Here is a 13,831-nt window from a genome sequence, read left to right as displayed (position 1 = left end):
CTTGTTCTCCATGGACTTTACAGTGTCCCAGAACTTTTTGGAGTTTGTGCTACAGAATGCAAATTTCTGTTTGAAAAAGCTAGCCTTTGCTTTCCTAACTGCCTGTCTATATTGGTTCCTAACTTCCCTGAAAAGTTGGATATCGCGGGAGCTATTCGATGCTAATGCAGTACGCCACAGGATGTTTTTGTGCTGGTCAAGGGCAGTCAGGTCTGGAGTGAAGCATGGTCTATATCTGTTCCTGGTTCTAAATTTTTGAATGGGGCATGCTTATTTAAGATGGTGAGGAAAGCACTTTTAAAGAATAACCAGGCATCCTCTACTGACAGAATGTCAATATCCTTCCAGGATACCCGGGCCAGGTCGATTAGAAAGGCCTGCTCGCTGAAGTGTTTTAGGGAGCATTTGACAGTGATGAGGGGTGGTCTTTTGACCACAGACCCATTACGAATGCAGGCAATGAGGCAGTGATCGCTGAGATCTTGGTTGAAGACAGCAGAGGTGTATTTGGAGGGCAGGTTGGTTAGGATGATATCTGTGAGGGTGCCCGTGTTTACGGATTTGGGGTTGTGCCTGGTAGGTTCATTGATAATTTGTGTGAGATTTAGGGCATCTATCTTAGATTGTAGGATGGACTGGGTGTTAAGCATGTCCCAGTTTAGGTCACCAAACAGTACGAGTTCTGATGATAGATAGGGGGCAGTCAATCCATATATGGTGTCCAGGGCACAGCTGGGGGCAGAAGGTGGATTTTTAAAAATAGAAGCTGAAATTCTTTGGGCACAGACCTGGATAGTATGACAGAACTCTGCAGGCTAACTCTGCCTCTTTTGGCAGTTCTTTAATTAAGCAATGGCTTTTTTCTGGCCACTCTTCCGTAAAGCCCAGCTCTCTGGAGTGTGCGGCTTAAAATGGTCCTATGGACAGATACTCCAATCTCCACTGTGGAGGTTTGCAGCTCCTTCAGGGTTATCTTTAGTATCTTTGCTGCCTCTCTGATTAATGCCCTCCTTGCCTGGTCTGTGAGTTTTGGTGGGCGGCCCTCTCTTGGCAGGTTTGTTGTGGTGCCATATTCTTTCCATTTTTTAATAATGAATTTAATGGTGCTCTGTGGGATGTTCAAAGTTTCTGATATTTTTTTTAACCCAACCCTGGTCTGTACTTCTCCACAACTTTGTCCCTGACCTGTTTGGAGAGCTCCTTGGTCTTCATGGTGCCGCTTTCTTGGTGGTGCCCCTTGCTTAGTGGTGTTGCAGACTCTGGGGCCTTTCAGAACATGTGTATATGCTGAGATCATGTGACAGATCATGTGACACTTAGATTGCACACAGGTGGACTTTATTTAACAAATTTTGTGATTTCTGAAGGTGATTGGTTTCACCAGATTTTATTTAGGGGCTTCATAGCAAAGGGCGTGAATACATATGCACCCACCACTTTTCCGTTTTTTTTTTTTTTATCATTTTTTTAATTTCACTTCACCAATTTGGACTATTTTGTGTATGTCCATCACATGAAATCCAAATAAAAATCTATTTAAATTACAGATTGTAATGCAACAAAATGTAAAAACTCCAAGGGGGATGAATACTTTTGCAAGGCACTGTATATCCCCCATTGTTAAGTAGGGGCTTTGTCACACAGACTCACCCAGTGCAATACCAGACCTGCCCTGCCCAGTGAGCTGAGGCCTCTTCCTTCACCCAGGCGGTGCTGCTGGAATGCAGTTCGTGCCAGGGTGGCCCACAGGGTCCCAGGTTTCATGCCAAGCAGACACAGCCATCTGTGCCAGGCTCTGAGAGGGAGTCCGTCTGGGCTCAACCCTCACTCTGGCGCTGCTCTTCTGTGTGGTTCAGGTCGGGTCAGGCAGCACAGCACAGGGACAGCTGCCCAGAAATGAACAAAGCACATGGTTTGGGGCTGCTGACATAACTGTTACCAGGAAATGGGAGAGTCTGTCTAATTCAAATTCTTGTCAAATGTTCTTGGGCCAGGGAATCCCACTGTGTTCATGATTCTGATTCCTATGAGAACTGTGAGTACATACAATATGAGTGTACATATGAAATTATACAGTAAGGTGACTCATAAACCTCTTGGCATTTGCCATGTTTAAGTCATGTCAAACAAGCCACCCCTCTGCTTGTCAGTTTATGAGGCCTCCCCGTAGTTTAAAATAACACATTATAGCAGAAATCTCCCCTGACTGGGCGCTTTCACACTCCTTCACATTTATGACACACATTTACCCAGAGATATGTTTTTGTAAGTAATTCATCAACGTGCTACAGCATCTGACTGATGAATGGCAGGAGACAGGCAGGGATTAGCGAGCGGCCCCCAATCTCTCCCTGCTATCTCTGTTCCACCGGTGTTAATGAATCCATCTCTGAAAAATGCGGATGAGTGTCATTTGGAGAACGGTGGTGAGTGGTGAGCCCGTAGCACGAGACATGACAATTGGAGGGAGATGTTTTGATCCAGGCTTCTCATCCCCACTGCTATGAAGGAGATGAGCACATCTGCATTAACCCACTTTACCATACTGTAGCTACTGTCATTCTGCGTGTTAGGGGCTCTTGACTGACATGGGGCTTTTTAAAGACACAACTGAACAAGTATTGCGTGGTCATTGAAATGGAAGGATTTTCCACCAAGCATTGTGTTGTATTTGCTGCACTGCTTTTTTTAAGTCTTTGTCCTATTTCCCCACTTTGTTACCTTATAAAGAGAAAATAAAGCTGTGTTTTGAGTTTGTGCATATCTTCTATAATAGACGTACCTGCAATGTTTACATTTTAATAGGTGGAGAGATAGATGAAATGTTTATAAGATGAGAATAAGCGCAGTTCAAATGAAAAGGAGATCAATTTTACAAGGGGTAATTATTTTGCTGAAAACCCTATTTCCCAGTGGCATCTTTTCCCGGTTCTTTAATTAAGCTGCTTATTAAATATGTTTCCACTGAATAGGCTCTGTGTAATTGTTACTTTTTGTAAAGCAATGTAAGTATTTGACCTTAAAATGTAATATTGCCTAAATATAATTCCATATTACTCCCATGAACATATTCTCATGTTTAGCAAACAAATACACATCAAATATTGTCGGCTTCTCAAAATAAAAAAATATCTTAATGAATGTTGAATAATAACATTTTCTGTGCATTCATTTTTATACACAGTGTTCAACAGCTAGTCAGAGATTGATCATCCCATGAGCTAAATTCACAAATTATGCTCTATTATCTTCACAAAATATTTATAGGCAGTGTCACAGGGTTTTTCTTCAATGGGAGAAAAAACTCTCATAGATAGTTCATTGCTATATTCAATGATCAGTGCAATTGTTTGCTGAAAAAAATCTCTAGTGGGGAGTGGGGAGACAGGCTTCTGACAAACATTTGTGGCAAATCTTTGGCCCAATTTGATGCAAATTTACAGCAAGATCATATTTTCACATGCAAATTAGTTTTGTGGCAAACTGTTGCGGCCAATTTGCGGAGATTTGCAAACTTCTGGTAAGCAATTCTGAGAAACTTGTGGTGAACATTCAACTGATTGCTAAAAAATTGCTGCAAACTCATTATGAATATGGAAATTAAATCAGGTTTTTGGCAACTTTGTGTATAAACAACATTGAAATGTTGTATCTACATAAACCAAATCACATATAACTTTAAAAGAACTTGCTTCTCACAGAGTAAACTAAAAATACAAAACATTTCTAAATACATTAAACAACATGTATTCAATGCCTTAACAGGTCAAAAATAAATCCAATACAACTTGAAATCATCAGCATTCCAATGAAGAAAAGAACAAAGACGAGATATTTCCAAAATAAATTGTTTATTTCATATATTTATGTAGCTACAACATTTAGATGAAATGTGAAAACTACACCAAAAAAATGCTGGGTTACAAATGTGGTTATTTGGTAACCCAACACTGGGTAAATATTGGACAGAACACACACCAGGTTATTTTGACCCAGCCAGTTGGGTTGTTGGGATTACCCAAATTTGGAATTACCCAGACTTTGGTCTAGTTTTACGCTTACCACTCAAATGCGCTCATTCACTTTCATGCTGGTTTGACCCGGCAGCTGGGTATTTTTTTATAGAATTTTCAGGAGGCGTGGCTTATTTTCAGGGGCGTAGCTTTCATATAGTTATTTTCTGGCCACCCGTGAGAGTAAATGTTATTCCTGTTCATCATATTAAAGGACAACTCCGCCACTTTTCAACCTCATTCATTATCTCCAGCACCATAGCAATGTCTACATATGTGTTTCTATGATCTGTGGTTAAAAAGATAAGAAGAAAGTGCTTCTCTGTGACATCACAGGGTAGGATTAAAAGTAAGAAAAACTGTGATTTTCAAAACCTGCAATGAGTTTCAAGCCAGAAGGAGGGTATTTTCTTGATCTCCATGTCACTGCGAATCTCAAAGTGTTTGAAAATCACATATTTAAAAAATGTTGAGGCATAAATGTTTTACTTTATATATTTTTCTACAAAACGTGGAAAAGCGCCTTTTTCACATACAGTACTAGTCAAAAGTTTGGGCACACTTACTCATTCAAGGGTTTTTCTTTATTTTGACTATTTTCTACATTTTAGAATAATAGTGAAGGCATCAACTATGAAATAACACATATGGAATCATGGAGTAAAAGTGTTAAACAAATTAAAATATATTTTAGATTTAGGATTATTCAAAGTAGCCACCCTTTGCACACTCTTGGCATTCTCTCAACCAGCTAAATGAGGAATGCTTTTCCAACAGTCTTGAAGGAGTTCCCACATATGCTGAGCACTTTTTGGCTGCTTTTCCTTCCCTCTGCCTTCCAAACTCATCCCAAACCATCTCAATTGGGTTGAGGTTGGGTGATTGTGTAGGCCAGGTCATCTGATGCAACACTCCATCACTCTCCTTCTTGGTCAAATAGCCCTCACACAGCCTGGAGGTGTGTTGGGTTATTGTCCTCTTGAAAAGCAAATGATAGTCCCACTAAGCGCAAACCAGATAGGATGGCGTATCGCTGCCGAATGCTGTGGTAGCCATGCTGGTTAAGTGTGCCTTGAATTCTAAATAAATCACAGTGGGAAACACATGCGGAGATCATCCGTTCATCTACTCTGCGTCTCACAAAGACATGGCGTTTGGAACCAAAAATCTCCAATTTGGACTCTAGACCAAAGGACAAATTTCCACTAATCTAATGTCCATTGCTCATTTTTCTTTGCCCAAACAAGTCTCTTCTTCTTATTGGTGTCCTTTAGTAGTGGTTTCTTCACAGCAATTCACCATGAAGGCCTGATTTTACAGTCTCCTCTGAACAGTTGATGTTGAGATGTGTCTGTTACTTGAACTTTGTGAAGCATTTATTTGGGCTGCAATGTCTGAGGCTAGTAACTCTAATGCACTTATCCTCTGCAGCAGAGGTAACTCTGTGTCTTCCTTTCCTGTGGCAGTCCTCATGAGAGCCAGTTTCATCATAGCGCTTGATGTTATTGCGACTGCACTTGAACAAACTTTCAAAGTTCTTGAAATTTTCCGCATTTACTGACCTTCATGTCTTAAAGTAATGATGGACTGTCATTTCTCTTTGCTTATTCTTGCCATAATATAGACTTGGTATTTTATCAAATAGGGCTATTTTCTGTGTATCAAGCCTACCTTGTCACAACACAACTGATTGGCTCAAACACAATAAGAAGAAAATAAATTCCACAAATTAACTTTTATCAAGGCACACCTGTTAATTGAAATGGATTCCAGGTGACTATCTCATGAAGCTGGTTGAGAAAATGCCAAGAGTGTGCTAAGCTGTCATCGAGGCAAGGACGGCTACTTTGAAGAATCTCAAATATAACATATGTTGTGATTTGTTTAACACTTTAGTTGGTTACTACATTATTCCATATGTGTTATTTCATAGTTTTGATGTCTTCACTATTATTCTACAATGTAGAAAATAGCAAAAATAAAGAAAAACCCTTGAATGAGTAGGTGTGTCTAAACCTTTGACTGGTACTGTATGTAGAAATCTGTATTGTGCTAGAGATAATGAAAATTAGGTTGAAAAGTTGCCCTTTAAGTTTGTATGCTGCAAATGAAAATGTTCTTTGAATATTTTTGCACGTTATATATTGCAATATAATAATAATACTGATAATAATAGTATTATTTACATAATGTATCAAAGTGGTAACTATCCAAACATTGGTATTCTTATAGGCTCTTAAGGAACTCATACACTTGTGTAAGCCTCATGAAAGCTAAAAGAATGGTGGTGTTCAACTATCTTAATGAATGTTGAAAAATTATGTTTTTTCTGCATAAATGTAGATACCGAGAGTGTTCAGCAGCTAGTCAGAGATTGATCCATCCATGACCTAAATTAGCAAATGATGTTCTGTTATCTTCACTGTATATTTTTAGGCAGTTAAAAAAAATGTAGAGAATGTTACATTTTCACAAATATAGACACTGGTATTGTGCTGGAGTGAAAATGAGTTTGAAAATGGTGGAATTGCCACCATACACTTGTGTAAGCCTCATGAAAGCTACAAAAAATGTTAGTGTTCAGCCTGTGATAACAATACAAAAGCAACATCAAATTTAGTTTAGCCTAATTTGGCAAATCATATTATTCTTCCAAAATGACTAATTGTTAACTTACATCTCAAAGCCATATATGTAAGAAGCCATGACCTGGTGCACACATTTCTCGGTCCTCAGTTTGATTGAAGGCCTCAATCTGTCCTTTTGCCTTGTAACTGATTGCTTCCAGAAAGAAAGAAAGAAAGAAAGAAGGAACAACACATGATCAAGATGAGCTAGCTGCTAGTTTAAAGCAATGAAAGATCTAATTGTTACAAATAAGGAATGTATAGGCTCCATTTATAGAATAAGACATTTTCTTACCTTATCAAGATTGAAGACGATACACTAATTTATCCCTCACAAAAAGGGTTATGAGTGAGTGCACCATAAACATTACTCCTGGGTGTTTACCGATCCTTTTCCCAATGCAGCTTCTTCCAACACCACGGGTAGGGGAAGGGGATCCATCTGGAAAAGGGAAGTTTTGCTTTGATGTCAGCTGATATTGTTGCTACCTTAGCTGTTGTGCTAGCTAACATGCTACTGAACAGTGACACTAGAAAATTGACATGCATATTGGTATTAAAAGACAGCAACGTGTTCATGTACAAAATGAGGACCATTTTCCATATTGGTTACAGTACCGTGATCCCAAGATTGTGGTCCCCTTACTTAACCAGTTATTTTTCAGATAGCCTAAATGCACAATAAATGGCAATTGCATACCAGCGTTGCATACCAGCTACAGGTATGGTTGAGAATAGGGAACGTGTCAGACACTCATATCTCTCTCTCTCTCTCTCTCTCGTTCTCTGTCTCTGTCTCTCTCTCGCTCTCTATCTCTAGGTAACTACTATGGGACCCCAAAGCCCCCAGCGGAGCCCACACTGGTGCAGCCTGACCTGGTGGATCAGGTGCTGTTTGATGAGGACTATGACAACGAGGTCCAGCGTAAACGCACCACGTCCGTCAGCAAGATGGACAGGAAGGACAGCGTGGTCCCTGAGGAAGAAGACGATGATGAGAGGCCACCTCTGGCCAACGGCCTCCCAGGTCAGTACATCTCATACTCAAAACCCCTCTCCTGCCCTTTCTCTCTTTCCTCAGGATAGTCCTCTGTTGTACCTCACATATATCTCCCAGTATCTGTCTCTCATGTTCTACTTTTAGCTCTACATTATGATGATTATGGACCAGGGGTGGAAGCAAAATTATTTTCCAATCGTTCCGCTCCGAACAGAACCCCTATTTTCTTCGTTCCGTTCCAGTGTTTCCGACCAGCATAGAGTTCTGAACCTACAAAAAAGAATAGTTTTTACATTTACAGTAGATAGAGAAACTTGCTACGGAATGGGTAAGCTAGTTGTTTACATGTTTGATTGGTCATAGAAGTGCAGGCGCGAGATGGGAAGAGTGAGAAAGAGGGATGGACATGTAGGGGGCTTGGCATGAAGCGCTGAACATCATTACCTGACATGAGTTGGAATGTGTTTCGGCTATTATTACCATCAGAACTACACTGAATTGCATAAATATATACTAGATATTAAGAATATTTTTGGAACAAAAAATAACATTATTAAACGATTCTCAAGATTTTAAAATAACGATTCTGTTCCGGAACACTACAGATCTGTTTCCGTTCTGAGATTTGTTTTGTTCTTTTGCCTGAAACTGTTCCAACCCCTGCAATGGACAATATAATTTTTTTTCTCTATAATATATTTCTGCTCTATACATTTCTGCCCTATATATATTGACCTATGGAGCTCTGATCATCTTCCCCATTACTCCCAGTCTGTGCTATCTGTCATGCTCTGTCTGTATAGCCAGCCACTTCCCGCAGGCTCCATCTCAAAGTTATGCCTCAAGCACATTCAGTATCAGTAACACTTTCTACTGGAGTGCAGGTTACCTTGAAGGCAGCAGACTTCTTACCCAGAGACCAGAGACTCTGTGTGTGTGATCAATCAGGACCTCTCTCTCAAAGGAGCAGTCAAAATCAAATCAAATCAAATGTTATTTGTCACATGCGCCGAATACAACAGGTGTAGACCTTACAGTGAAATGCTTACTTACAAGCCCTAACCAACAATGCAGTTTAAAAAAATAAATAAAATAAGACTAACAAATTAAAGTATGTGCCCAAGGATAGCCTGACTTTAAGAGAAATGGGTTACAGTATGCCTTCTGCTGTTTTATTATCAGGCATGTACGATGGACAGGAACAAGTATTTCTAAGTAAAATAAATCACATGTCTGCTGTACTGCAGCAATGTGGGTGTTAGGAACTTTTCATTCTAAACCAACCATAGATGGAAACAGTTATGAATGGGTCAGAAGTTTCATGGAAAAATTAAGCGTAATGCCCAAACTCCTGACTGAACTTCCCTGGTCTCTGTGTGAAAGACAAACCCTGACCCCTGGCTGACTTCCTGTATGTTTCTAGTGCAGGGCTATCCAACCCTGTTCCTGGAGAGCTACTGTCCTGTAGGGTTTCGCTCCAACCCTAATCTAACGCACCTGATTCTAATAATTAACTGGTTGAGAAGCTGAATCAGGTGTTACAACTAGGGTTGGAATGAAAACCTACAGGAGGGTAGCTCTCCAGGAACAGGGTTGGAGAGCCCTGGTCTAGTGCAGTCAGTATAGTGTGAGCTGTCAGGCTCTCAGCCCTCTGAACTCTCCACAAGGAGCTGCCCCAAGGCTGCCAATTGTGCATGCTTACATGATGCCAGTCAAAGCATCCACTGTGTGTGTGTGTGTGTCAGATTAGCATGGGGAGTCAGACTAATTTGGAGATGTTTGCCAGTTCCTCCCCACCCTTCAAGTAGATAGGGGATATGTTGTAAATATTAGCAAGTCTTATGGATGCGGTAGTGTAGTATTTACTGAAATACAGAATCACATGCACAAATTTGACACGCTTATGGGCTGCATCAGTTCTGGGGAATACACTAGAATAAGCTGTATGGCCTTGAGCCTCATTGTATCATATACTTGTGCAGAGGTTAGCATTACACAAACAGTCCCTCCATTAGAAGACTCTTGTGTATAAGTTTCATTTGGCAGCTTTTTGTAGGCCGAAGTTTGCAAGGACCAATTGGGTGCAAAGTTGATTGGTGTGCTTTTATTGCAGTTCTCATTAACTTAATACACACATTTTCTTTTACATAGAAATAACCATAAAGAGCATTGGGACAGTATTATTGTGCCAAAATTGCCTCAAATGGCATTTTTACTATGAATCCACCCCAGCTACTTGTATCATTTAAATCCAGGGGGAGGGTACCACATATGCATAAATACGCTCACACGTACATGCAAATGAAAAAGAGCCTTGGTGAACAGAACACACCATCTCTTGCATGCAAATCCTGTAGCAACATCAAACCCTCCCCCCTCCCACTGCATGCTGGGAGGCTGGAGGTGTCCATGCAGGCTAACCTTCTGCTCTCTCTCTCTCTGTCTCTCTCTCTCTCTCTCTCTCTCCTGGGCTACAGAGCACAAAGAAGGGGCATCGTGGAGGAAGGCGGTGCCCAGCTACACCCAGTCCAGCAGTGCCATGGACTTCCGTATGTGGAGCTCTCTGACCGGCGATGACAGCCTGGAACCCCTGCCTCTCAACTGGGAGATGGCCTACACTGAGACGGGCATGGTCTACTTCATAGAGTGAGTACTGCACCAGCTCCTGTATATCTACTCAGGGACAGGACAAAGAGACAACCTTTTAGTCCTGGTTGGTTACACAGTGCTACTACACTGTACGTGCATAGATAACTCCAGAGTTCAAAGCTCATTAATATGAGCTTAATATGTTTGAAATGCAGAACATGCATTTCTGCTCTAGACTGAATGTGGAATGTTATGTACGTTACAGGTTATGCATGGATGACTATAACTGATCAGCATCATGCAAAGTATCATGACATGACATTGTTGATTAGATTAGTGAAGCACACAGCACAGGTGTTACATAAGCCATGCCGAACAGACAGAGGATTTGGGTTATTTAGGTAAACAAGCCAAGGCCTGGACTGGTGTGGGTCTCTTTAAAATCTACTTATATTGACTTACAGCCCTAGCCTACATGATTGTTCCGAAAGTGGTTCTGGTCTAAGCTAATGAATTTGATGGTTTCTCTTCAAGACAACTTCCCGACAAATCAATACTGTGTTTTAGGAACAATTTAGTAAATATAGCTCTCTCAGAAGCCCTTGAGTTTTTTGTAAACAGATTTAGCTTCCAGCTATTTCTCTGTTACCCGACCCGAGCCCGACGGGTTAGGCAGTTTTTTAGAGGCAGTTTCTTTCATCAATAACTAGTTACGGGTAGAGCTTGGGTATCACTAAATTGATCACTAACATTTTGAAGCTGAGCCGTTTGCTCATGCTCTGCTGAGCAGTACAGTCATATCTGACTAAGATCATAACATGGTGTCAGAAGTGCTTCAACCTTGTCAAATATAAGACAGGAGAGATTATTTCATAGAAAATAATAATGTTCCTTGAGTTTTGGAGTTTAGAGTGACGAAAAGTAGCTAACAGCTCTCTCATGTCTCTTCATTGAGCAGCCCAAGTGGAGCCGTTGATATGGATACTCAGACTCAGAGTGCCACGAGCAGAGCGCATGCAGAGCGAACTGTGTGCAGGAAGCGAGTGACAGGCCGAGAAGAACAGCTAATGAATTTACTAAAGATGGAAATTATTTCTGATTTCGGGTTTCTGCCTTGAATTTGGCAGAAGCAATCTGGCCTTGGCAAGGTAGGGCCTGAACGTCGCCGGCATGGGTAGGGCTCAGGCTTAAAATTCATGCCTGTACAATGCTCTACTTCCAGCCACTCTTGTCTAAATTCCCAATCTGGCCCTCAAACCATCATGGTCACCTAATAATCCCCCGTTTACAATTGGCTCATTCATCCCCCTCCTCTCCCCTGTAACTACTCCCCAGGTCGTTGCTGCAAATGAGAACGTGTTCTCAGTCAACTTACCTGGTAAAATAACGGTAAAATAAAATAAAAAATCGCCACAATATCATAATGAATACTCTGTTTCAGTTTTCCTTCATTTGAATGCATAGCAGGATGTATAAATGTGTCAATCAGTTATATATAACTTGTGTAGCTTTCAAAGAAAGTATAACAGAATATAGAGTAGGTGGGTACATGACTGTCTACCTTTACTATCATGAAAATACCAGTGTCAGTAGCTGGCTCAGGTTTTTGAATGCTTCTCTTATCTGCCCTTAACAGTCACAACAGCAAGACCACCACCTGGCTGGACCCCCGCCTGGCCAAGAAGGCCAAGCCCCCAGAGAAGTGTGAGGATGGAGGTAAGACTTCAGGGACTCTACAAGCTTTATGTGCATAGATCTTTTGGTAACATGATACCTTGCCGGTCCAGACTCCCAAATAGCAACATTCACAATGGGGCAACAGAGGTTTTCTTGTCTTCTCGTTTGTGGTGAAAGCTAAAGAAGAGTCTCTCTTGTTGTCTTGTTGTCTTCCTTTGCAAGCAAGTTGGCTAAACCAGGCCCCCAGTGTCCAGTCTGGAGCGTGAAGTCACAAGCTCTGCTGGTCGGTTACTGATTAGCGACTTAGCGGTGTCAAAATCCCTGGTCTGACCTATAAAGCCTAAAATGACGATCGCCAACAGCCCCGAAGGCTGTTTTGGGCTCTAAATTTGGTTTATTATGATCAAGTTCGATCCCCACGGTGAATTATTTTAAAGTTTGCTACAAATCATGATATTTAATGAAATAGTGATCCATTCTGACTACTACATTCGTCGTCACATAGGACTACGTGCTGACACAGACAAATCACAGGCCGGCAGGCTACAATGAGGCTCATGCCATAGACATTAAGATCGACTCCCTCAGGCAGGATGAAAACGACTACATCGACTATGATCCTTTGCTAGCTACGGCCACTTTAACCATTTTTTGTTGCCATTCAGCCCCATTCAACAATATGGTGTGCTTCAAATTCAAGTTCTTCCGGCTTCATGTGTCATCAAGGGTTTTTTCTACAGAAACACTTGGATGACATCAGCGCTATCACTATCTACTGGTTTTAATGTCTATGGGTTAAACATAATTTTAATGCACATGGCTATCTGTTTTTATGTTTTAAAATATCCTAGAATAACGCTATCACTTCTAAACAAAATAACTTTTGGGGGATTCTACTAACACCGCAGCTCAATCAGGTGTAAGAACATTGACTATCCAGTAGGAGCTCACTTTGTTGAAGCTAACCATCCCCTCTCTCAAATACACAGGCATTGAGCATGTTGCTCTACCAAGGAGAGGAGGTGAATGAGGTAACATTGAGATCCCACTACTACAAAGAGAGGCTTACTGGATATCCTATCTAAAAACATTGACCCCTAGTGGTCTGAATATTGACTTTGATCTCAAGCCCTTCTTATGAACACATTTTCCTTTATGAACAAGTCTTATAAATGTAAAAAATATTTTTAAAGCTTATTAGCGTACACCTAATATGTTCCCCCTGTTGAGGATGTTCATTATATATTAAGGTTGAATCAATATTACATGTAACAAAAATGAAATACAAAATTATGTGAAATTGAATGAAACAATAATGTATGTTGACGCTAATATGATGTACAATATTCCATTATGTTTCTATATGATGACAATAGCATAATATATTTAATATGCCATTTACTATTTTGTTAACATTTTCACTAATTCATTTTAATTAACTTAATCATTATGACACACTCCTCACCACTGTCATTGGTTACACTAATTACACTGTGTACCTACATAACCTGGTTCAAGTATTTATGACATTACCCTGAGGAAGGCACAGTCATTGGCACAGTCATTGGTAAATACCCATTAAATTGCTGGTAGATTATACATGGAGTGTGCGACTTTCTTTATTTTGATCGTTTATAGTTTATTCGCCGTTAGTCAGCACCCCCACACTAACTCAGCTCGTTATTATTATTTTTATTCTAATTCCTAATTCTAAGGCTACAATGTTGTTTCGTTTATTGATTAGCTAAAAGCTAGCTAGCCTTTCAGCTTCCCACTTCTCCATGTGGAATAATCCCTGATAAATATTATTTTACTTGCCGGTGTAACCTACAATGTTATCCCAGTTTGATATGCTGCTTGACTGTATTCATTCCCATCAGCTAAAAATAGAACGTCATCATGTTTTGGTCGCAGAGAAAAAGCAC

At 40.5% G+C, this 13,831-nt stretch overlaps 1 protein-coding gene across 3 annotated transcripts in view; it reads left to right on the top strand.

Annotated features, from left to right (window-relative positions):
- LOC129850625 (membrane-associated guanylate kinase, WW and PDZ domain-containing protein 3-like) overlaps positions 1-13,831 on the top strand; it is a 174,510-nt gene that overhangs the window by 133,468 nt on the left and 27,211 nt on the right. For all 3 annotated transcript variants that reach the window (XM_055916932.1, XM_055916930.1, XM_055916940.1), the window contains exons 4-6: positions 7,461-7,667; positions 10,118-10,286; positions 11,866-11,945. In XM_055916932.1, coding sequence (XP_055772907.1) covers positions 7,461-7,667; positions 10,118-10,286; positions 11,866-11,945 — 456 coding nt within the window. The remainder of the gene's footprint in view (positions 1-7,460; positions 7,668-10,117; positions 10,287-11,865; positions 11,946-13,831) is intronic.

The sequence above is a fragment of the Salvelinus fontinalis genome, chromosome 3 (genome assembly GCF_029448725.1).
Source record: "Salvelinus fontinalis isolate EN_2023a chromosome 3, ASM2944872v1, whole genome shotgun sequence".
Taxonomy (NCBI): domain Eukaryota; kingdom Metazoa; phylum Chordata; class Actinopteri; order Salmoniformes; family Salmonidae; genus Salvelinus; species Salvelinus fontinalis.
This window is presented reverse-complemented; position numbering and strand designations above follow the sequence as displayed.